The sequence below is a fragment of the Vanessa cardui genome, chromosome 20, assembly GCF_905220365.1.
Source record: "Vanessa cardui chromosome 20, ilVanCard2.1, whole genome shotgun sequence".
Taxonomy (NCBI): Eukaryota; Metazoa; Arthropoda; class Insecta; order Lepidoptera; family Nymphalidae; genus Vanessa; species Vanessa cardui.
The window spans coordinates 3,620,057-3,647,918 of record NC_061142.1 but is presented as its reverse complement, the minus strand read 5'-3'; the positions used below and the strand labels follow the sequence as shown (position 1 = coordinate 3,647,918).

Here is a 27,862-nt window from a genome sequence, read left to right as displayed (position 1 = left end):
TAAATTTCCATACACGTTATTAGGGGTACAGAAAAGGATTTAAATTGAATTTGAATTTGAATAACACTGATAACAAACAAGCCCCTTTCAAACGCGGACGAAGTTGAGGTCTAAAACAAGTACTGTAGTAATAAAGTATGAGAACCGTGAAACAGATATTATCATTAAAATAATGATAATCTTTGGATAGACAGTGAAACAAAGCAGTGAGTATGAGTATAAAGTAAAAATGAAATCAATAAATAAATATTCATAAAAATATAACATTTTAGAAAAAAATCGCCTGAATTTAGGCTCGGGTTCCATCATAGAACAGTAATTATTGTAAATCTGTTTATTTTGAGTTTTACGCATTTTTTCTCGCTAAAGGCTGATTTCCGAAATGATGGTATTTCATTATCGACGATTCAAAAACGCTTCATTGTGAAGTTTTTTTGAATACAATTGATTTGATTTGAAATGTCCATTTAATTTTATTTTTTTTTAACTACGGCTCCGTTTAAGAGTTCGAAGACTAGATAGATACTTTAGATTTCATTTAATCGTTTTCATTTTATATATAATAAACATTTGTCATATGTCGTATATATGTATATATCTCAGAGAAACGGTGCAAAAGATTTCACACCTATTTTCTACACCGATGACTCGGTTATTTCCGTTCCGAAAAACCCGAATAATTATATAAAAAATGGAAAAACTGCCCGCGTTTTTGCCATTCTGCAAAGTCAGCATTGGTTTAGGAAATAATTTGAAAAATAATAATCATTGAATAAATATTTTGTAGTTTGCAACTCTTTTGTAAAACATAATGAAATGTCAAAGTATCGATGACTTATCAAACTAAAGACCCGATCAGGAAAACAACACTTTATGAATTATCATCACAGCATTATATGACTAATGATACCGTATCATTTCTAACTATAAATAAAAAATAAATATACTTTTTCACTCAAAAACTAAAACAGAATTGTAATGACCCATTGGATAGATCATGCAGATCTTTCCCGAAGAGCGCAGATTCAAACCCCATGCAAACACCGCCGTATCTAAAAATAATAATAAAAAAATATATGTTTTTCAAGGTTCTCGCGAATATTTTAAATTGATTACAAAATTGAAGTATATTTCAAAGCTATATATAGCTAATCCTGACCGAAAAAATAACCTATAATGAATTTTTACTCAATTCAAGAAGCAGTTATATAGTTATTATTAAATACATAACATAACATTTGAATTATAGGTAACTCCGCGCGGAAATCAAAGACTTTTAACATTACTTTATATATATATATATATATATATATATATATATATATATATATATATATATATATATATATGTATGTATAATATTATATCGTGTAATGCGCCTTTTTCAATCAAAGTTTTCAAAACATGTTATTTAAATTTAGTAATTGGCAAAACTGAATTGAAATAAAAGTATTTGAGAGTCTTTTTTTTTTGTAATCGTACAACTTGGCAAAGAAAAGATTTTACGATAACGGAAAGTAGTTGCAGCCAGTTTTTCTTTACTTCTTATTTTCATACGATTGTCAATTTTCTATCAAAACAAAAAATATTATTACGGACTACACAATATTGTTGTATACTGCGATGAGACAGCTCAAGTAACAGCATGATCATTAACCTTTAATCCTTTCTGTGTCTGGAAAAGATGCTTTGGGTTAACTTTTATACAATGGTGTAGTTGTTCTTCTGACTGAATATTTAGTTAGATAAGTCCGAATAGCGATTACCAAGGTTCCTTACGGTAAAATATAATACAGAACCACTAAAATACTATTACACTCCACTTGCACAAATAAGCCGAGATGGCCCAGTGGTTTAACCGATGATTGCGGGTTCAAACCCAGGCACCACTGAATATTCATGTGCTGTATGTGAGAAAATCAGCATTTTCATAGAAATTTTGCCACATGTGTATTCCACCAACCCGCATTGGGACAGCGAGATGGAATATGTTCCAAACCTTCTCCTCAAAGGGAGAGAAGGCCTTGGCCCAGCAGTGGGTAATTTACAGGCTGTTGTTGTTGTAATATATTATGCGTATAAATAACAAATATTTGCCACGTGTAATATTCCATTTCACACTTTTGTTATTTACGAAGCGGTACGATTATTGAATCCTATATATTGAATGGGTTTATTGTTAGCGATTACATTTATCGTTTCAAGGAACTTGCTTTAATTGTCTATTCGTTGACTTAGAACTAAATAATTTTAACATTAAAATTATTTTAGCCAAAGAGAAATTCGAAGCTATTTAACCTTTACGTTAAATAAAGCTGTGGATAAATGAATAGCCAAGTACCTACTTGATATATTTTGTTTTGTACTATTTGTCGACATTTATATTTAAGATGTTATTTCATACTATCTAATAACTTTGGGAAATGGTTTCGTAAGAAAAATTGACTCGTTGCTTTAGTAGATACCTTATCAAACCGTAGACTTTATAACAAGTGTTACAAGAGTAACCTTAGCCTTCAATACGGTGTTCTGACATTTGATTCTATATCATAATTTATCATATTATTATTGCATGTTATGAATATAGCAGGGGCTATCGAATTTATTTTACAATTGATCAATAATTTACAAAACTGTAATTAATATTATTTTATATGGCATAGCATTTAATACTGGCATATAACACTATTTCCTATATATCCCGAACTACTGAAATTACACAATTTAAATTTGAAGTTTAGAAATCAATTTTAATATTTAAAAAACATCTAGTAAATAACTACTCGTTTTTATATAATCTTTGTTATACTCAGCGTAAATAGTAAAGATGTAAGAAATATATTAAAGATTGATTAGACGCTGAGATGAAATGAGGATGATTTAAGATGGAATAAATTCCTTCATGTGTGAAATATGTTATTATAATGAGAACATAATTTGAAGCGTAATATTTTGAAGAAATCACGGGGAAAATAATCGCATATTGTTAACGAGGGACGTAATCGTTATTGGTCCTCAAGACAAAGAAAATTAATATTTAAATTACAATTAAGTACATATTTAAATGATTTTTTTAAAAAGAAGACGGAGGTATTATTGATTTGTAAGCTGCAGCTAGATAATTCATTGCTATATATTATTATTAAAAAAAGTAAAAAAGTAAAGTAATAGACTGTAAATTTCCCACTGCTAGGATAAGGCCTCCTCTTCAATTCAGGAGAGGGAACATATTTCACCACGGTGTTCCAATGCGGGTTGGTGGAATGCACATGTGGCAGAATTTCGATGAAATTAGACACATGCAGATTTCCTCACGATGTTTTCCTTCGCCGCCGAGCACGAGATGAATTATAAACACAAATTAAGCACATATATATAGTGTTGCTTTTCTGGGCTTGAATTCGCAATAATTGGTTAAGATGCACGCGTTCTAACCACTGGGCCATCTCAGCTCTATTATAAAAAAAGAAAACTATATTAATTTAAAAAGTTAAACTCTAAGTTTCTTCCATGACAGTCGGACAATGAAGGAACTTTCTTTTTATTAAATAATGTCAAAGATCCTCAAATATACATCCAACATAAAAAAAAACAAGTAATTATTTCAACGTAATCGATAAATCGATGTATTATGTTATCGATATAACTCTCGACAACAATTAATCCTTTAAAAATAAAAGTGATCAGACACGGTCCCGTAACAGTTTTATACGTTGCAAGAACAATACGACAAAATACAACATCGCTGTCATACCGAGTTAACACAGGGCGCATTGAATTCTCACAATATGTTTCCTGGTTATCCGATTAAATAAATACCGGCATGATTCATTGGTTACGTCGAAAATACTATGAAATTCCTTTTAATTCTTAACTATTTTTATTGAATACCATATTGATTTAATTGAAAACTTCAGTATGTATATGTATACTGAGCAGACGCGTTTAACTTTTTTACGTGACTATTACAGATCTATCAGAAGTCCAGAAAAGTAATATCTAATAATAAACACATAAACAAACTTCGATTCCTAGTTTGTCTTGAGATTTTTACAATTTTTCATCAAAGTCAAAGTGAAAGTCAAAAACCTTTATTCAAAATGAAAGTGTTTACACTTTCTTATTGATTGCAGAAAATCTACCACCGGTTCGGAATATAATATGTCAGACCTGAGAAAAACCGGCGAAAGAAACTCAGCGGGATCTATTTTTTTTTATAATATCAATTTACAATACGAATATACAATAAGAAACATATATTTGTTATTTGAAACAGCATGGAATCGATCATCTCATTCCCAAGGTGTACAGTCAACTAGAAAGTCATTATCATCTTCGCGTTGGGCATGAAAATGTATTATTAGTTAAAGTTGATTAACTATTTTTGATTGAATACCATTTTGACTTAATTGACAGATCTACCAGCACCTCGGAAAGGTAATATTAACCTAAAGAAACTTTGACCTTTTTTTAGTCTTGATATTTTATGTGTTAGTTAAAAGTTGTCTAATGCGATGTTTCTGCAATCCTACAAATACTATCTCTTTACTTGAATCCATTTTTTTCAAGTGTGAAAAGACCAAGTAAAAACGGAATAAAAAATGAAAAGATTTATGTTTACATTTCGATCTCGAAATCCTTTACACGCATTGTGTATTACATAATTACAAACGCAAATTGAACATTTTGCGCGCCAATTTTCAGAATTATTTCCCAATCCATCGAACATGCATAAAGAACGAAAAGAGAGACAAGAATTCGATTGTACAGCCTTTCAATCAACTTGACGATTGAGAGACGTATAATACGACACAACTTAGATGTAGCATCGGCAAAATTCGTAAAACCGATCACATCCGAATTAAGTACGCTCTCTCAAATTATCAATATTCATTTCTTATATGACTACGATCTTAACACAAACGTAATAACTTGTAATACATTGACCTACCACATTCCTCAATTTGACACGTCAATTTACATGCACTTGCTTTCTCGGGTTGAACTAACGCGAGAATATATAGCGAAGAATAGCGTCGAATTACGCGATAGGGAGCTATTTCTATTCGTTGTGTGAATCGGCAGTAATCAGTTTTATTGAATTTGCCGATGCTACATCTAAGTTGTGTCGTACTATACGAGCTTTGTGAATTTATCATTATCACCTACGTCTCGTTCAATTGTCAGTTATAAATAATTAAGGGAACAAATTAACGAAGTTATGAATAAATTATTTGCTGTTAAATACAAACGCGATGATCACGAGTTAATACAGTTCAATATTAAATGAACGAAATTTTATGATAAACAGTTATTTAAAAATGTATCGGTATAATTAAATTTATTAATGAGACATATATTTTATACAGTCAGGGTAATAAAAGGTTCGTCATCTAAGATCTATTTTCGTGTGCTCAGTATGAGCTATAATTTGTTTCACCCATTGCGAATATATACAGACATATTGCGTCGCAATTATTTGATGTTTAGATTCAAAAGGTACTAAGAGTTTAAGACTTGATAAAGGAATGAATGAAAACTGACGAAGGTTTTTTTACTCTTACTGTACATAATATACTATGTGAGTTTAATATGACTTTGAAAATTCTCTAACATTAAATATTAGACGAGAAAGTCGAGTAAAGAATGAAAAATCTGGTAAAAGTGATTTGTAACACGAGATAAAACAATCTCTTAAAAGATACGCTACTTGTATAAAACAAAACTATCAACTACACTTCAAAAGATTTCCCTCGACTATTCGTAACAGGTGCGCTTGTAAATTAAAAAAAGAGACCTAAATCCCTTAAAACAGCATCAAAGTGGGAATTCAAAGCATTTATGACACAAACGAATTACATTCAGCAAACGAAACGCCGCGATAATGGCTGAAACCGTTCTGACGGAATTGCGTCGCCCTTTGCATTTATAGCACCGAAAATGAAAGATTGAGTGAAAAATGTAATGGAAGGTAGCGTTGAAGCTTCAAAGACTGATTGCTTGAAATGATGAAATGCTCTAAAATTACATAGGCTGGTAGTCGACACGACTTAGATGTAGCATCGGCAAATTCAATAAAAACCAATTATTGCCGATTTATACAATCAATAGAAATAGCTCCCAATCGCGCTATTCGACTCTTTTCATCGCTACAGATTAGAGAAAGCAAGTGCATGTAAATCGACGTGTCAAATATTTGTGTTATTACGTTTGTGTAAATATTACATATATTCACATAAGAAATAAATATTGATAATTTGGGATAGCGTGCTTAATTCGCATGTGATCGGTTTTACGAATTTTGCCGATGCTACATCTAAGTTGTGTCGTACTGTAACCGGCTCATGATTCCCCACAATCGCAAAGGACTAAGATACAGATATATTCGAAAATCAGACTCGATGGTTCTTTGATCTCATTTAAAAAATCGGATGTGAATGTATCGGATGGCGAAATCGCGGGGGATTTGAATGTAAGTCTCAAATCAAGGTCGCTTTCTTGATATCTATGGAATGATAAAATATAAAAAGAAATGAAAATAAAAGCATTTATTTATTTTTTCGGCTTACCAACAATAACTTACACAGAACATAATGAAAAAGTTGAATAAAATTATATGTAAACACATCATACATAATGCAAATTAAAATAAAAAATAATACTAAAAAATATTAAATTTTTTATCATGGTATGTATATATTATATAGATATAGTTGGGAATTTCGTTGCTGGACTGGTTTCATAGTTGTTTTAAGTGTTGTGTAGATTTATCCGATTGAGTCAATTTGTATATATATGGTGTTATGATGTACTACTGATTATAATTAGACGGAAACTGACTAACATCTCGCAAAGCTTCACTACTAATACTGAAACTAATAAAATTGTATATTGATAGTATAGTATCGCATGTAGGAATTTTGCAAATTTTTCATAACATATATTTATTTATTTGTTACACGAATTACAATGACAAATCTTGAGAATTTTTATTTCAATAATAGAAAAAAAGACCATTACGTATCCACTAATACCAAACACTTATGATAATGAATTAAATAGTAATTGATATAAAAGAATAAAAATAAAACAATCTTTTGTTTTTCTTTTTTTTTAGAACATTCAACAAAAATATTCGTATATAGGCACATTATTTATAAGATTTGCATGATGGCACAACAATATTTTTTTATTACTCAATAATTTACAAACTAGTAAGGTATGAAGACTTTTTAGTAAAAATATAAAAATTTAGACAATAAGATTCGATTCAACTATTTCTTTTCATAAATTTATGATTAAAGTATATATATATAAGTGCATATTTAAGATTAGTAATGTAGTGATGAATACTGCTCTTATATTTGTTTTAACTTTCAGCAGCGAAACCGCGAGGGGAACGGCTTTCGTGTGACATAAAATTGTGTTATTCTTTAGGACAAATCCGGAGCAGATGCTAGCAAATACAAAAATATGAAAGCCGTCTTTTTTATTGCATAACTACGCTATTTAACTATGGTTCAAATCACCATAATATTATGATTATAATCATTTATTTATAATATTTAAAAACTTAAAAAAAACACATGACTTAAATAAAGAAGTTTTTTTTTCTTAATAATCTTGCAAAGAGAAAAAAAGCATAGCATTTCTGATAAGCATTTTAAAAGAACTTTATCTATTTATTTTTACAATATAGCCAAGATAAAAAGATATTCAGCAGTGAAACACTACCTTAAATAAGTAGTGCCTGATCTTGTCTCCGCCATTTAATTAAGCCCTAGGGGTAGATTCTGCACGAAAAATATCAAACGAGACAGCTTGTGTTTTTAGTGAGAAATGAAGTTTTACTTTAGAAATTTAATGTTGAATGCTGTCAATATTATAACTATATTTATTTTAGAAACTTACTTATTTTATATTATATATATATGTATATATAAATATGTCTCAAGTACGAGAAGTTTTGTGGGGCTACATATTACGAAAAGTAACGAACCTTATTTCGAGATGATTTGAGATGCAAAGATATTATTAAAATCCCATGTAAATTAGAACAGCTCCAAAAAAGTTATAATATTATTTTTATAACATCAAGATAATAGATTAGGGAAACCACATTTTCATATGCGCCTGGACCGACAAAGTTCATTTCAACTACACATCATATCTCAAACGCTATCTCAAAATTATGTAACATATTAACATACTATATTTTTATTTCTTGTTTTAAGATACATTTAGGCGAACTAAGACATTCTTACAATGCCAATGCGCATCTAATCGTGGGAACTGTAGTGCCTTTAGTTTTTAGTTACACTAGCCCACTTCACCTTTAAGCCGGAACATAATCATATACCTAAATTGTTGTTTGATGGTAAAATATTTATTGATTGGGTGGTATCTACAGAGACAAAGACAACTGTAGTGCCTTTAGTTACACTGGCCCACTTCACCTTCAAGCCGGAACATAACGATACTGATTGCTGTTTGATGGTAAAATATTTATTGATTGGGTGACCTACAGAGACAAAAACAAAGTTAATATATAGATAATGTCACCCCTAAACTATATACCAAAAAGTATATGAAAGTCTCATATAAATCTCTTCACATTTGAAGTCACTAATATGGAGCTGGACATTATGTGTTAGTAAAATAAATTAAAATAATTACATAACAGTTCAGAATATTCAGTGGATTGTGTAACGTTTCTAATGGAATGTCCCATCAGGTACACCGGTAATTATAAAATAAAAACAAACGTATATAATAACATTTTTTTTATTAATCGCAACTGAACAAAAGTCTCGAAAACAAACGACCGATTAACCCCGACATTAAAACGCAAACGATTTAATAAAAACAGATTATTAATACCTCCATGGACAATATAATTTCGCGGGACGTTATGATAAGAATCTACCGTAATACCGTTAAACTTATAAAATTGTCGAACCCAAGCCAACCGGCTGTAAAAGTGGGCTTGATAAAACAAATTATTTCTCCTCGCTTTTATTAGAGGGACCTTGGCCCTTTGCAACTGAGCCCTTTCTAAATAGCAACACAATAACTGATCGAAAATTAATTTTATAAATAGGAAAAAATAACTTGTTAAAACGGGACGTTTTGTATATGATAGGTAGGCAGACTACCCACCCATAGACATTTAACATCTCTTACATCATCAATGCGCCATCAACCTTGGGAACTAAGATGCTATGTCCCTTATATCTGTAGTTACACTGACTCATTCACCCTTCAAATTGGAACACAAAAATATCAAGCATTGGTACTTGGTGGAAAAATATCTGACGAATGAGTACCTACCCAGATGGGCTCCCACAAAGCCTTCAAGTGAAGCTAAAACCGATGTTGCTTAAACCATCTTAGTCATAATAAGGAACGATTATATAGATGTTATTATATATTACATTATATTGATATTACCTTACAGGTTTTTTGTAACGAAACTCCTTAACGCGGCTTATAATACAGTGAATATAGAATTCGTCCCGTAAGCATGAAAAACCATTATGCAACCTCCAGGCCTCCTTGTTATTGACAATGTTTACTACGTCATTTAATTATTCTAAAATACTGTTAATTAAACCCGTTCTATCAGAGAGTCCACATGACATTTTTTGACCTTTTTTTCTCGAAATATTGATTATTTTGAGTGATATGCCTTATTTTATTTTTGACTGAAACTACTTAGGTATACTTAAAGGGGTTTGCCGACTAACGATACTATCGATTGAGATATTTTCAATTAGTAGCATATACGACATTGGAAATATAATGTGTCCTCCTGGTTATACAAAGCTATAGTGACTTATAAAAAAATATGTACGAATTTATAGTTACAATCTTATCGGCGTCTAATAAAACTAAATGAGTTAATAATTATACGCCAGCGCCTTCATTTTTTTTAATAACGAACGAGTAATTAAAAAAAATAACGTTCTATTTTCAAAAATCGTAAATAAATTTATCACGAATTAAATTATAACATGAGAATTATTCGAATAGAAGTTGAGATAAAAGCACCAAAGCTATAAATTACATATTTACTAAGTTAGAATATCATGTTACAATTCTTGAAATGACTTCTGAAGTTTTGTAATTAACTACACTGCGTCTGAATATGTTCGCCCGTGTGTAATTCATGCTTACTCATTTATCATAATGATTATTTTGCTCCTTGTTGTTTGTTAATTAAAAACATTTTACAACCAACTGTTGCCGCTTTATAGTAATAATCTAAGCTCATACAAAAATACAGCCTTTGAAAATAATTTATTCTGGCAACACTAAAATAAGGTGTTAAAAATAAATTCAACATTTATTCAAAGTTCGTGTATCGTTTATATGAAAGTGTTAAATAAAACTGTACTAATAAATGTTCATTAACTTACAGGCGTTATATTTTTAATGTGTAACTAGCTGACCCGGCAAACTTCGTACTGCCATAATCGAAATGCTTAACTTAGTCCAAATGTGATGTGCATAGAAACCATCGCACGTAGCGAATATATAACTGATTTTTTTAAAGATTTGTTAAATAAATATTTCTGATACATATTCCATTACAAACTTTAATATAATAAAAAAAGTATTGCGTTATAATACCTTGACAGTGGGCATAAAATTGTCCTGAACCATATGTGTTGCGCCAAATGATGTCATGTGGAAACAACTGTTATATTTTTGAATGTTGGCTAAGAAATGCTTAGAATCATTTCCCATCCCAGAAACTAAAGAGCGTAAGGGATCTGGTGGTGGGAACAATTGTGGTAATTTTACTTTGCCTCCAGCACAACATAATTCAATAGATTCACCACTGTATTTGAACGCCTCACAATATTTACAAATTATTGTCATTTAGCCAATTGTTACCAATTTGTCGGCACAATAATCTATTGCCGGATCATAGTGGAATGCAGCTCGTTCCAGGATCACAGGAGCACTGCGTCTGCGGGATCTCTCAATTCCATTAAGTCGTGCTCGCTTTTGTTGCGTTCGATGTGGCACACCTAAGCCTGTCTTTTTCATGGTCAGTCACTAAAGAACGCAACTGTGACATAGCAATACAACTATTTTCTCGATCTGTCTTTCTCTGGTCATCATTGCGGTTGGCACGTGAAGTAGCTCTACGCATACTTTGACTGCGACGACCTAAGTAAGGTCGCGTTCTCCTCGTCATTGTAAACAAAGTATGAAAAGTTCTCAGGCAGACACTATAACTAAAGTTTAAAAAAATAGAGCAAGTAACTTGAAATATTACTGTTACGTAGCGGTAACCGTCAACTCACAAAGATAGAAGCAAATAATACATATAATAATATGTAGGGGGATAATAGGATGCACTCTTTGTCATAAGAGGAATCGATAGACGATAAAGGATCGATCTGTGTATTGGCTGACAAATGTCAAATATTATGGTTACGTTCATAAATGTAATATGTGACAAAACTTCAATCAATTAATCAGCCCATTTTCGTCCACTACTGCACATAAGCTTTTCCATTGCACGCCACTGTGATCGTTCTTAGGCTACACGCATCCAGCTCCTGCCAGCCGTATTGCGTAAGTCGTCGCTCCACCGTGCCCGAGGATGTCCTACACTACGTTTGCCGAGACGCGGTCTCCACTCTAGAACACTTTTTCCCCAACGGTTATCGGTTTTGCGACAAATATGGCCAGCGCACTGCTATTTCAGCTTACTAATATGGTGAGCTATTTGTGACTTGTGTGAGTGACTTTGGTTTTCTGACAAAATTTTAGATTTACCAAACAATCTATGTACATAAAAATGATCTGATAGACAGTAAACAACTAAAGTTAGTTAAAATTAAGGTTCTTTTGGTACCTCCTGTGAATTTATATGTAGTTATAAAGATATAACTATTCTTTCAATTTGATTTCTGATTAACGGGGGCAACATCAAATGTTTGACAATGTAGGGATTACCGATGTTACAAAAACATGATTATGGAGCTGATAATGACATCAATACCGAACATGTTTATGAAGCTCTAAAAATCGATGTTAATTGATAACATCGGCGTTTTTTTCCAACTGAAAGAAATTCGAGAAATAGATGTAACGAACTCATATGTAGCCAACCGCATGGACCATGTGTTATATTTTTAATGACAACCTGAAATACCTCTGGATCAAGAGTTTGATCGGGAATTTCAGCTATGATAACGTTATAGATTTGGTCCGGAGTTATTTTATGTATCAGCCAAATTGATACATATGCAATGTGCATGTGGAATCCATTTTTTGCCATTCAATGGAGTACATATTGCAACGCACCTCTCCAAATATTCATAATTCTACAATTAAATCCATAAGTGCTTTCAATTTTTGCCGAAAAACACGTGCTCTTATGTCATGTCGACTGTTCTTCAAATAAATTGTTTTTAATATCATCTTACTGAGGATTACATGTAACAGATCCGGTCGACCATTTTTCGTACATAAGAAATTGCGTCTTGTGCATATATGTTCATATGCCATGGGCAACCAATGAACGAAGATGGCAATATAGTCAATCGCCCGATATCATTTACATTAGCATCATTCGCTATCGCATCTTGCAAATGAATATATTCTTCGGATCTTAATTTTGCTTGGTTGAAACGATTAAAATTAAGACATTCAGTTTCTATTTTGGCATACATACCAACGATGTACTGATGATATAGTTTACCACATCTCGAGATATAATTTTGTGCTTGTGGACGAACCATCAGTCGATATGAATAAAAATTAATGGCACAAACTTTTTTCTGTATATTTAAACATGAAAATAAACGTTGTACTTTTAAATGTTTTTTTGGAATTAATAAATTAAAATAAGACGTTTTATCAATTGAAACTGGTGGATGAGTGTACTCATTTTCAATTAATACTTACTTTTAATTTGACAGTACAATTTTCCGTCTAAAAAATATCCACTAAATAAATAAAAATTTTAACAAAAAGAAAAACCGACTTCAAACAAAACACTATTTTAAAACAAATGAATATGCACGAAAAAATAATAAAAATAATTGCGTATTCAACATATTTTTTAGAGTCTTCCTAAGTTAAATGAAATGAAAAATATTAGACTACTTAAAAGTCGATTTACGATTATATAATGTAGTTATAGTTATTGGTATATTTGGAGCCGGTGTCAGCCAATAATACCTTTAGATTATAATCTGTCTCACGAGCTTTTAAACTGTCGAAAAAATGTGAACTATTATATTTATGCTTCTAATTCTAAAAATGACAATGCTTTCATCCAAACTTTGATCACCCTTATTAACCTTTTACAACACTTTCTTCTAATTAAAAAGTAGCCTATGTCTTTTCTTAGGCAATTGTGTACCAAATTTCTAGACTATTTGTGTACCAATGTTCATTTAAATCGGTTCAGTAGTTTGGGCGTCAAAGCGAAACAGACAGACAGACAGACCGACAGAGTTACTTTCGCAATTATAATATTAGTATGGAAGTATGGATAAGCAAATTAGGTAATAATATCATAACATCCATTTTAAATGTCCATTTATTCAAACAAAATTATGTTGATACAGTATAATTACTAATGTTGTACAAATGTTTTAGTTATAAATGCTTAAACTTTATTATTGTAAGTCCTGGGTAACTGAATGATATCAATTTAATATTTATGTTAATAAATTGAATTTAAACGGAAGGTTAAATATTGCAATTATTTTTAGGTCAGGATAAGAAAAGGTTCGTCACCTTAAAGTACTATTTTCGTGTGCTCAGTATGAGCGATAATTTGCCTTACCGATTGTGAATGACGTATTATTTGATGTTCAGATTCAAAAGGTACTAAGAGTTTAAGACTTAATAAAGGAATGAATTGAAAACTGACGATTTTTTTCTTACTCTGACTGTACTTTTATTGGAAGGCAAAGCCAAATTGGCTTTAAAAAATCTCAGTGTGCTCAGCAAGGCGAGACAGTGTTTCACGTCGGCCCATCGCCTAAAACTTTACAAATCGCAAATTCGGTCTCACCAGCTCCTTCCATTTGACCGTATCCAACGTCGAGCGGCTCGAGTTATCGACGATCAAGCCCTTTCCAATCTTCTTGATCCTTTGGCTTTGCGTAGAGATGTTAGATGGGAATGTTCCGAGGAATTGTTCAGATTAATCCCGGCTTCTGCCTCGCACCACCACTTTGTGGAACCAGCTTTCGCTGGTTTTCGGTTTTTTCGAACCGATACGACATGGGAACCTTCAAGAAAAAAGCGTACTCTTTCCTGGTGTTGCAGATGTCCATGGGTGGTGGTAGTCATTTTCCATCACGTGAGTCTCCTGCTCGTTTGTCACCTATGTCATAAAAAAAAAGAAAAAAAAAGACAATATAATCTTTCTGATTTTAAGCTTTCGATAACTTATCAATGTAATTACATGATAGCCCTGCTATTTTTATCTTTAGTAATAATGCTCATAACAAAAAAAAATAATACATAAGCAATTATTTTAAGTGTTTCCAACTTTTCCAGACAACCCAATCTGAGAAGAGATTTTTAAAACCACTGTGGCGGTGCATTCGTAAACTTGAATTAGTTGTGTATTGGACATCATTGCCCAAAATCAAAGCAAAACATTTGCAAAAGATTACCAGGAATCTGCATAATTATCTGTAACGCTGTTAGCACGAGCTTTGAGAACGAATTAACATAATAAAGGCACTCACCTAAACCTGAGCGCTGGTAAGAGAATCCCAGGGATTTCGGATGGACGTACACTCTTGTGGACTACGTTGCATTCGAAATCCTATTGCAAACTATATTTAATTCATTCAATTAATATAATATAAAGTACTTTTACATTTGCAGCTTCAGCGAATAATTTATCGGAATTCGTAAATTTAAAATTAGAAATAAATATTTTAAACATATTTATAAACAACACACACGTGAAAAATCTCTATAGGACTAATTTGAAATAATTAAAAAAAAATACTTACACCTTGCTAATCCTCACTGTGTAATATACAATATGTTTGCGAGGTTTTAAGCAAGATCAATCCTTCTAGAGGCCACCTACGCTGTGAAGCCCCTAGTTACCAGAGTAGAAAGGTTTAATCGTGGTTAAGACTTAAGACTCAAATATTATGTGTAATATATATCGCGCATACTAAACACATAAGACCTAAGCTGTTTTGCCTAAACCTACGAGTTCATTGACCTTTAAATATTACATAAATACCATACTCGTATAAATTTTTAAATTTCAAAATTAGAACATATTGTTTTTTTTTTCAACTTTAATTTTATTAATGCTAGTGACTACACAGGTTCATTCGCCGTTCAAACACATATCAATTAAGTGTTGATGTTAGGCGGTAGAATCTATACTAATAGTTCTATTCGTTTATCAACCGAGTTGAGAAATATGTTTTTACAAATTACCTTTTATACGGTAATAATGAATCCTGGGTCAATCAAGGGACTCGGGATCGCTTCTTTCTTTTGATCGTTGGGGCGCGTGCCCGTGGCTGACAAAGGCTCCAAATATAACAATAACTACAGCTACGTTATATAATCGTAAATCGACTTTTAAGTAGCCTAATATTTTTCATTTCATCTTACTTAGGAGGAGTCTAAAAAATATGTTGAATACGCATATGTTTGAAGTCGGTTTTTCTTTTTGTTAAAATTTTATTTATAATCTATATTATCTATATATATATTATCCATATTAATAAAATAATAAATGTGAAAATAACTCTGTCTGTTCGTCGCTCTTTCACGACCAAACCAATGAACCGAATTTGATGAAATTTGGTATGAAGCAAATTTGAACTCCAAGTAGAAGATATAAGGTACCTTTTTCACTAACAAATGACAAATAACCTCCTAAATAGTGAGCGAAGAAGCAGGCGACCACTAGTTATTAATAAGTGAATAATTGTCAAGTGTGCACAAAGGGACAAGAGAGATTTAATAAAGAATCCATTCGACACTCTTTTTATATTTTTAAATGGACGATACAGCGATTTCTATCAACGTTATTGGAGAAAATATTTTCAGTCCGAGTGCTTAATTGGAAAAACTTTAACATTTCGTACTCATCTGGTTTAACAAAACATTCGAGTTATCTCTTAGAGCGCTTTTCAATGGAATTAACGTTTATTTTTCAAGATTTAATTAAATTTCATTTTAATTAATTCTAAAAGGTCAACGAACAAACTTTACTTCGTCCGTTGACACGAGACACTGACTGACGATTCCTTGTCGCTTTAATTACACTGGCTCACCCAGTATTTAAATTCTATAAAAGTTGGTATTACAAAATATGATAAATGGTATCTAGAAGAACCTCAAAGTTCCAAAGAAGGTTTTTAAAATCATATACAATATTGGTTTATAATTCTATATTCAAAGGAATATATCAGAATTAAACTTAACTGTACCCGAAATCTAGACGAAGACTTAGCATCTAACAAGTACTAAGTCTAGCGCATACCTTACGGCTTAAGACTTAAGTATCTACTAACTAGAATTACTAATATTGCTTATAAGATATTAGGTATTACACACTACTGTCTTATAATCATCACAGTGTAATTCAATTTAGGTATTCCCATATAATTTTTGAAATTAGAATCATGAAATTATTTAAAAAAAAAATTGAAATTAGAAGGTACAAGTTTTGAAGATTGAAATGAAACAGAAGAGGTCATTTCAATGAAAATTTAATGGAATAATAATTTCATTAAGTTTTTTCAGATACTGTATACAGAATGTATGTACATCAAATCATGTCTTACCATCAGGTGGTCCATTTGCCCCTTCTTGTAATTCATATACATATTTATTCACTTGTGACCTTTAAATTATAATCAATTTTGTATTGTCCTCAGGTCCAAAGTCCAGTATTGGTAGTCGAGCTGACTCTCAACAGGCTGGAAGGAACGCAGCTCCGGGCGCTAGGACTGCTCTCGGTCTTCGGATTCAATATGACATATGTCGTGAAAGCCCCCACGGACGCCCCCGGTCCGACCTCGTGCAGTGCGATAGAATGCCGCCTCCTCGGACATTGTTACGCTAAGCATGATTACAAGTAAGTTGAAGTATAAAAAAGTTGCTTATTAGTTTTGTAATTTATTATGGACGACCTCTGTGGTCGAGTGGGTACGCCACTCTGAGGTACCGGGTTCGACTCCCGGCCGAGTCGATGCATAAGGTTTATTAGTTTTCTATGTCGTCTTGGGTCTGGGTGTTTGTGGTACCTTCGTTACTTCTGATTTTCCATAACACAAGTGCTTTAGCTATTTATATTGGGATCAGAGTAATGTATGTAATGTTGTCCAATATTTATTTGTTATTTATATTTATTCTTATATTCAAATCTGGGTAGGCACCATCTCTAATCAGATATTCTACCTTCAATCAACATTACTCAGTATTGTTGTGTTCCGGTTTGAAGAATGAGTGAGCCAGTGTGACAATGATTGTCACATGAAATATAGCACAAGGGACATAACATCTTAGCTCTCAAGGTTATTGACTTATTAGCAATGTAAGGTCGTATCTTATTATAATAAGTAAGTAATGTTCGAATAAGAATTCTTCGATAAATAATATTATAGAAAACGCCTTAAATAACAATTACAGTTATGTATATAATTGTACATTCAACAGTAGGATCTATCTTTATTTTTTGTTAATAACTAGCAATAATAATATATCTATCTATCTAATAATTACGTACATACATAAGTGGACACGTAAATAATTACGAATTACATCATTTCGAATTGAAATACTCCATTCATAATAAACAATCTATAATTATATTCAGGAACCATTAACAATATTATATATTTTTATTACAAGCAATTAAATGCAAATAACAACATTGCAATATAACGTGAAGGTTTTAATAAATTGGTACTCGATATATTACCTACTTTTTAAAGGATGAGACACAGGGAAACACGTGACCCAATGGCGTGCACCAATGAGTTTTTATATCGAGTCCATAGACCCGTTTCATTTCAAGCTCAGTAACGAAAAACATGTTGCAACATGTACGTGTTATAAGGATATATATGAAACTCATTTATATTTCTCTAAACGTAGTTGACATCTGAGCCCATGGGTTCGTTCTCGATGACAATAATTTTCTTGGGGTTCACGCAAGCTTAAATGTCATTGGATAGATAGGTATATTAGGATAGCATATATAATTCTTCAAATTCTCGTATTCTTCATTTCCAAAGAGGAGAGAAGCGAACTGTTAGATATTTACACAATAATCATTACCTATATTGCGTAAAAAAATGTAGCCATTGTATATTAATTACATTAATGGATTTTACTTTATATGGTTTAACACAAAATTTATTATCTATACAAAAAAGTTCTAAATATTACTACTTCTACTTTGAGCTGAGATGGCCCAGTGGTTAGAACGCGTGCATCTTAACCGATGATTGCGGGTTCAAACCCAGGCAAGCACCACTATATATATATATGCTTCATTTGTGTTTATAATTCATCTCGTGCTCAGCGGTGAAGGAAAACATCGTGAGGAAACCTGCATGTGTCTAATTTGCATTCCACCCGCATTGGAACAGCGTGGTGGAATATGTTCCAAACCCTCTCCTTAATGGAAGAGGAGGCCTTATCTCAGCAGTGGGAAATTTACATGCCATTACTTTACTTTTTTTGACTTTTACTTCTACTTTTAAAATACAGTCACCTAGTTGATAAAGTGAACTAATTATTACCTTTTAAGATATAGTCACTATTGGGTGAACAAATTGGGATATCACTCTTTTAATCGAAACTAATTTACGACTGTGTAAACTCAATTATGAAATAAATACGGTTTGGCAATCGTCCACATTATTTCGATCATCTATGATCGATGCGACGGAGGTTTTGTTCTCGACATAAGTTTATGTACGAGAAATGAGTAAAGTCGACATCCCAACCCTTTCTATTGAATTATAGTTGGCAGTCTCTCAACACGGATACTGCAGCCGCATTTATCCTCGGATGCTGGAATTCTCGAAACTAACGATGTCCTAGAAATGATATCAACTGTTTCCCAAAAATAAATCATTGATTTTAATTGTATAATCTCACTGAAATTACGAAGAAGAAAGACAATGTTTAAGTCTATTCCAATTAACGGGTAACTTTTAAATTGAAATGATTATAGTTACAAGAAAAACTATGCAATATGTATAATTGTATCGTACTTTACTTTACTTTACTTTAAAAAAAACGTAATCCTATATAAGCTCCGTTCTTTGTATTGAGGTATAAATACTTATAATTTGAGTTAATAATTTATTAAAAAAGTGCTAGCAAAGGTTGATTTTTTTAAACATATATTTCGAGATTTATAATTTGACACTAAAATGTATACAAATAAATATTAAAAATAGCTACTTTACAAGCAAACGCGTTAAATGATAGCGCCGGCAGTATTATTCCAATAACGAACAGCCTGTAAATTCCCACGGCTGGGCTAAAGGCCTCCTCTCCCTGGTTTGGAACATATTCCACCACGCTGTTCCAATGCGGGTTGGTAGAATACATATGTGGCAGAATTTCTATGAAATTTGTCACATGCAGGTTTCCTCACGATGTTTTCCTTCGCCGTTGAGCTCGAGATGAATTATAAAGACAAATTAAGCACATGAATCAGCGGTGCTCGCCTGGGTTGAACCCGCAATCATCGGTTAAGATGCACGCGTTCTAACCACTGGGCCATCTCGACTCTCTATAATTTATAAATACAACTCAATAGTAAAGTGCCCATTGCCCAATATGACATTTTATAAAAACAAAAATACTTAGGTCACGCAGTGCGATTTAATTTAACTGCGCACTGACCTAAACTTTGAACTAAAATTCCTCGAATACATCGCTAAATTGCGTCGTAAACATGTTATTTCCACGAAACACTTTGTTCTTAGTAAGTGTTACGAGGCACGTATTCATGTAAGCCCGCAAGACATTTAATTAATGTATTTTCAGGCACTAGTTAGATCATATTTACAATGTATATTATTAAACTCATGCTAAATTAACTGCGTCGCTTCTAAGATGTTTGTAAATTAACAGTTGTTATGAGCTACTTGGACTTCGGTCTGTCTAGTCTTTAGACTACTTACTTCTTGTTAAATTATACTACATATGATTGTACTACTACTACAAGTGAGCCGAGATGGACTAATGGTTAGAACGCGTTCGATGATTGCCAATTCAAACCCAGATAAGCACCATTGAACTTTTATGTGCTTAATTTCTATTGTAATTCATTTCGTGTTCGGTGGTGAAGGAAACGTGATGAAACCTGCATGAGACTAATTTAAACGAAATTCTGCCACATGTTTTTCCACGAACCCGCATTGGAGCGGCGTGTTGGGATATGCTCCAAACCTTCTCCTCAAAGGGAGAGGAGGCCTTAGCCCAGCAATAGGAAATTTACAGGCTGTTTATGTAATGTTTTGCACTCCTGTATGTCAGTTTGCCGTATAAGTAGATTATGAAAATAATAAAGAAGAAATAGAGCAATACGTCGTGCGAAACACACAGATGCACAAAAATATATCCACTGTGTCTTAACTATTATTATTTATTTAGCTAACTTTTGTGATTATTTTAAAGCCTTTTTTATGTGTGAATTGTACACAGAAACTATCACGAAAGATAGTTATCACGCTGCAAAAACAAGTAAAGACTACAAACGAAAAACAAGTATCAAGCACAGCTTAAGCAACCAGCAACTACTGGCAGTATGCCGAGAAAGAGGCTAAAATATATAAATACTTTTTAGAGATTATTCCACTTCAGTTATCTGTAGAATTAATCTTGATTACTAAAGTAAAAACCAGAGCGATATTTTTTATGCTGCCTGTTACTGCAAAAGCAACCTTTTTAATTTTCGACTAAGTTCAATTTACAATATCAACTTTTCATAGAGATATAAAATTTTACATTATTTTTTTTTTCTTAGTTCCTTCAGATGCCTACGGATTGAATATAAATATTATAAACGGGATTGTAAAAACCTCCTTTTGTCCGAATTTTGAAAATAGCGCTTATGTGTACAACTATCGGTGCATTTTCTATTTCCTCGGTCCCATGATCCAAAGTAAATTGTGAGCCGATGTGGCCTAATGGTTAAAACACACACTACTTAAGGGATAATTGAGGGTCAAACACTTTGTGTTTATAATTCCTCTTGTGCTAGCGTTGAAGGTAAACATCTCGAAGAAACCTGCATGTACTAATTTCAACGAAATTCTGAATAAGCTCCAAAACCTTCTCCTCAAAGGGAGAGGAGATCTTAATGCAGCGGTCGAAAATTTACAGGCTGTAACTGTATAACACAATTTGGAACGACCAAGTGACTCAAGACGCAAAATCTACTGCTTTCATACTATCCGGGGGATTGGTGTGTTTGATTCATTAACCAATGTTATTAGAGAGTAATATCTTTAGTAATGCTGTCTTCATTTTTTCTTATGTCATCATCTACGATATAAAGACAAAAGACATTCTTAGGTAAATAACCTTGAACACTTATGAGTAAAACTTATTTTATAACATATTTAAAAAAATAAAGTTTTTTTATGATATTCATAAGTAGACGAAGAAATAGACCAATATGTTATCACCAACGGCCAATGTCATTTGTTCTATAAAAATATTAACCAATTCTTACATCACCAATGCGTAACCAAAATTTAGATCTAAGATGTTATGTCTCGTGTGTCCGTTACACTGGCTCACTTGTATTATTTATTTTAAATGTTATAGAAGATAATTGATAAATACCTGAAACCTATTAGTTTTGTTGTTTTCTCTTTTAAATTTACATTTTGACCCGGTTGAAACTAATCAAATCAATCTTGTAGAAACACAATTATTTCCATTTATTGTTTATCTAACCCAATTTCTCTAAGATTGCAATTAATCCAAGTAAGGTAAAACAAATCCATTTAAATTTGGAATCCCCTTTACCTATATTTCTGCAATGTAAATATTTTTCTGCCACAGGGAGTTTTACTGCGCGTGTTTCGAAGGCTATTCCGGCGCGGACTGCGGCGTCGGTCCATTATGCCCGAGGACCTCCAACATGTGCAAAAACGGGGGTACTTGCAGGTAAGCACGACCCACGTCAAACCTTATGAGCAAATACAGGTGTTTTGATAAATTAGTTTCCTGTTTTTGTACATTTCTTACTTGAGCTAACTTCTAACGAAAGGTAAGTTTTTCCTTAAGGAAACTTAAGAGTACTTTACTTAGTTATTTTTACGGAGAAAGTAATTCTCGTTTTTGTTTTGTAACCTAAAATAAATAGCATTTGATGTGGCTTTTTGACAAGGAAAGTCAATTTACTTGGTGGTAGGGCTTTGTGCAAGCCCGCCTGGGTAGGTACCACCCACTCATCAGATATTCTACCGCTTAACAACAGTACGCATTATTGTTGTATTCCGGTTTGAAGGGTGAGTGAGCCAGTGTAACTACAGGCGCAAGGGACATAACATCTTAGTTCCCAAGGTTGGTGGCACATTCACGATGTAAGGAATAGTTACTATTTCTTACAGCGTCATTGTCTAAGGGTGATGGTGACCACTTACCATTAGGTGGCCCATATACTCGTCCGCCAACCTATTTAAAAAAAAAATTTTGAAATGTTGTTAATAAAAAACTTTAATGTATTATAATATTGTCAACGCACACTGTTTGAGATCTATATTCATTCATTTAAATTTAGTTTTCATCATAACAATTTTGATCTAAAATATTTGTGTAAATACAGGGAATCCATTTGATTGATTACACTTTATAACAAAACATAACCACAGTAGTCCTTTTTTATATTTTACGATTGACATAGTGTAGTGAGCACACGCGATAAAATATGCTGTCCTTTTAAAAATATTAATAGAAGGTTATATTAATTTAAAATGTGCTGATTTTCATGATTTAAAATAGTTCTGCAAAATGTTAGTTCAAAAATAATCGTACTAATATTTCTTCAAATTTAAATGGTACCAAAAGGAGTGAAAGTGCTCCCGAAGAATTAATCATTGGTTTATACATAAGTAATTCTGAGGTATCAAACTTAAGAATAAATACAAAGTTAAACGAATTTATAGAACCTCCTTTCTTTGCGACACTGCGACAATCAAATTATTTGACAAATGGGCATAAAATTATACATTTCTAATAAATAATTAACTTTATGAATATAGATCTAACTAATGACCCGCCCTGGCTTCGCAATGATATACATCATAGTAGAAACTTCTTAAATTATCAGTGTTTCTTTACTACATTGTCTATAATATTAAAAGAAAACCGCATCAAAATCCGTTGCGTAGTTTTAAAGATTTAAGAATACATAATATACACATCATCTCTTTCAGATGAAATACCAAGTCATATAACACACTTTTTCCTAAAATAACCTTAAAAAGGTCTCATCTAACTTATTATTAAATTGACATGTTACTAGCATTTTTTCGTACGAAATAAATTATTTTTGATGTAAAAACTACATATCTGATCGTTAATCCAAACTTCTGCTTAGCACAGCTTTAAGAAAACAAATAACGACCGGTGTTTTATGTGTTTTTTATTCATTTGCTTAGCGTACAATATTATATAATAAATTAGTTTATTCGTAGCAAAGTCATAAAATTGGTTATAGCAGTTGAAATGTTAAAGACATCACATGAACGTTACTGTTCTCATAAGCAAAAGTTATTTGCTCTAAAAATAAACATAAAAAGTAATAAAAATGTTGGAATGTTTATTTATTCCACAAAACAAACACCCTAATGTCATGATTTTTTAAATATACTTATATAATTTTAATTGAAATAATAATATTTAGTACGGCTTTGATTTTTAAATACGTTTTTAATTGAAATAATGTTTATTAGTATAATTATTGATTCGGTTATCGACACCGTATTGTGGGACTCCCGTCACTTCCTCTCGTGTCGTGGTGCGGGGAGCTGGTACTGCCTGGCACGAGAAAAACAAAAGGCGGTGGATTTTGAACGGGCAGGGCAGAAGAAAGCCAGATTCGTGGATGGGCGATCAAAGGATTATTATATACAAAAAGCGGATAAATAACATATGTATCGATTGGTAAATTAGTATAGTGACATGTAATGTTATGTGAGTAGTTTTATTACACTTATAAACCATTAAATAGTGGAACTAGGACAAAAATCTTAATATGTAATAACGTAGTCAACACATGAAACAACAGATCAAGTACTGCCTAGGTTAATTAAGATTTATTATTGAAAAAAAAACGAACGCAAATAATTTTATAATTGCGAATAGTGTTTGGCATAAAGATCTAAGCCGAATAAGTTATTCGTTGCCTTATAGTTTCTGAAATGATTTTTTAAGGCATTTTTTGACAAACACAAAAAGGTTCCGTACCTTTTTGTTACTCTTTATTACTTTTGTCTGAACAAACTATTTAATCACGAAAACATATATTATATTATAAATGTTATTATAGCGCTTTCAGCGCTTAAAATATTTAAGCAACAAATATACATACATCAAAAAACATTTAACACAAATTATTTATTTTTTATATAAAATATTTTATATAACTGTCATTTCTTTATAATTTTAAACTAATGCAAATAATTATAATAGGTTTCTGTCCATATGAAACTGGTCGCAAACTAAATACTCGCAATTTCCTCTCCATAACGAGTTCTTCGCTGCACACAATAGAGAATTCTCAATATTTATAATGAAACCTTTCGACGGGTATATTGTTTAAAATACTACGATTTCTTATACTTATATATATAAAAGTAATTATAATACAATTAGAATAAGATATCTCACAGAGTATAAAATGTGCAAGGAACATTATAATGAAACAAGCTAATAAAAAATGAATATAAATTCCTGATACCGTAAACAACGCATCTTTTTGATCTTTATGAGTTTTCTCGCTTTAATTATTGATTGATTGTTGAGTTGTTAATTAATGCCGTGTAGTAACAGAAATTAAATGAATAAATGAATGTAATAATAAAAAATTGTTCCAAGCGGTTCATTTAATTCATTCCTTCATTCATTCATTATTCGTCACACAAAAAATATTTATAATATATTACGTCTGCATACGTAATGGTGAAATTGTAAAAAAAATAAAACAAAATATTAAGTATACTATAAAATTTAAAAAAATATATGCAATTTTACTTCGTACTTAAATTATCATTAAATAAACTTTTAAGTAAATTAATTAAAATTTCATTCATTAAACAATTTTCAATTAAATAGCAATAATATACAAAAATAAATGAAATTGTTTCATATGGCTCAAACCAGTAGGTTCAAATTTAAACACTGACCATAAAACAGATAAGAAATTATTATAATCTGTGAAAAAAAAAATGGCGTCGTTTGTGATGGCGGCAGAATGTGTCGCATAATTTGAAACGCTTTCAAACTGTTTGCCTGACGTAATGCATTTGCCTGCGTGAAGTGCTCTCAGGACCGTGATAATAGCATCAATTTCCATACAATCTCGTAACCTATGAATTATGCTTTAAATGCGAGTGTGCACAACTGATAAATGCACACTTGAGGGTACACCGGAGACTCGGAACTCGGAGCGATTATGACGACATTCCTTTGCTCATCCGTTATATGGAAATTGTTGGCCTGTTAATATCACTGAGTATTTTTATGGGCCTCTTAAATAACAATCTATTCTAATAGAAATTTTAATATTTTACAAATATTTTTGACCAGAAAAAAAATTAAATGTAGCGTCAGCGATATTCGTAAAACGGAAACATCCGAATTAAACGACTTCACAAATATTAAACTTTATTTATTTCTTATACGAAAACGATCTTTACACAAACATAATAATTTGTAATGTATTACCATATAAAAAAAACATTCGTCAAACTGACGATTGTTTGTTTTGTTTTTTTAATTTGTTACTAATACCAGGCTACTCGTAATATTTAGATTTATGTTGTAGGTACATACATTTATAAATTTAAATAGATAAAAATTAAGTTTGTATATTATATCCAATTAATCATTAAATATTCAAGTCCTGTAAATTAGAACTATTATATTATTAGAACCATTTACTATTTTTAGTTGCGTTTATTGTCTTTAGTTTTTAAACTAAAATAAAAAACTATATATTATAAATAATCCATACTAACATTGAAAATGCGAAATTAAGTCTGTCTGTACGTGTTACTTGCGACTCAACCATTGAACTGAATTTGACGAAATATTTAAGCAAGCTTGAACTTCGAGAAGTATTACTACTATACCTAATAACTGACAAACAACCCCTGAAACGCGAGCAAATCCACGGGAAACAACTAAAACTATGTACATATAATTCATAAACAAGTTGTAATTTTAGTTTACAATACTCATCCATATAATTTTATATGATTACGTAAGCATATAAACAGTATACCCAAAGTTGCAATCCGTGTAAGTTGAATATTTAGTAAGATATCGTAATTATTAACAGGCAAATGGGCCCGGCGGCTGTGAGCTGCATCTGCGCGCCCGGCTACACGGGAGATCTCTGCGAATCACAAATTGCTGCACCAGGTAAGAATATAATCACAATTATCATATATTTAAGATTCCGGCAGATTAGTGATAAGATTGTATAAAAAGACAATAGATATAGTAGCTTATTACAACTGTCTTACATTCTTTACGTAAATATATTATTATAATAATTATAAAACTTTCAAAATATAAAAAACATTTCTATAATTCTCTTATGTATGAATGTAAATTTTAAATATCTGTTAATTTTTTAAAATTACCAAAGCGTTCTAAATTACATTTGGTAGAATAAACATTAATTCCATTACTATTAGAGCTGTATCGTCTTATTTAAAAATGCTTAAGAGTGTGTGGTTATTTGTTTATTTATTTGTAAAGCTGTTAATTTTTTAATTAATTGATTCATTATAAAAGTACATAGATCCCAATATCTTACACCACAACCCACACGCGGTTAAGACGCACACACAAAATAGTAATATATAAATATGTATATACTATCGACCCGCCCTAGATCGCACTGGTGCAATGCTGATACTAAATATAGGTACTACATTTGTTCATTTACGACATCCCATTGGAAACTTCTAAAATTATCAGTGTTTCATTTTTTTATAATATAGGTTGGCGGACGAGCACATTGGCCACCTGATAGTAAGTGGTCACCATCACCCATAGACAATGACGCTGTAAGAAATATTAACTATTCCTTACATCGTCAATGTGCCACCAACCATGGGAACTAAAATGTTATGTCCCTTGTGCCTGTAGTTGCACTGGCTCACTCACCCTTCAAACCGGAACACAACAATACTGAGTACTGTTATTTGGCGGTAGAATAACTGATGAGTAGGTGGTACCTACCCAGAGGGGTTTGCACAAAGCCCTACCACCGAGTATTTCTTTACTATGTTGTCCGTGTATTACATATAAAGATCTTACTCTCTAATCACTCTGTCTATTAAAAATAAACCGCATCAAAATCCGTTGCGTAATTTTAAAGATCCGAGCACACATAGGGACAGACAGCGCTAAACGACTTTGCTTTATATTACGTAATGATTATATTATCATAGATAACAAGCAGATATATCTAAAGCCAATGAAAAAACTCTTAATGAGAACTAAGAAACTCAACTCCTATTAAAGTTATTACCGTAATTAACACCGACCATAATTATTATATCGACTTAAAGAAAACTTTGCATTGAGAGAAAAAAATATATGGTATTAAAATATCGTATTC

At 31.8% G+C, this 27,862-nt stretch overlaps 1 protein-coding gene across 1 annotated transcript in view; it reads left to right on the top strand.

Annotated features, from left to right (window-relative positions):
* LOC124538624 overlaps nt 1–27,862 on the top strand; it is a 560,620-nt gene that overhangs the window by 506,029 nt on the left and 26,729 nt on the right. The window contains exons 3-5 of the mRNA XM_047115740.1: nt 16,905–17,104; nt 22,066–22,170; nt 26,570–26,652. Of these exons, the coding sequence (XP_046971696.1) occupies nt 16,905–17,104; nt 22,066–22,170; nt 26,570–26,652 (388 nt within the window). The remainder of the gene's footprint in view (nt 1–16,904; nt 17,105–22,065; nt 22,171–26,569; nt 26,653–27,862) is intronic.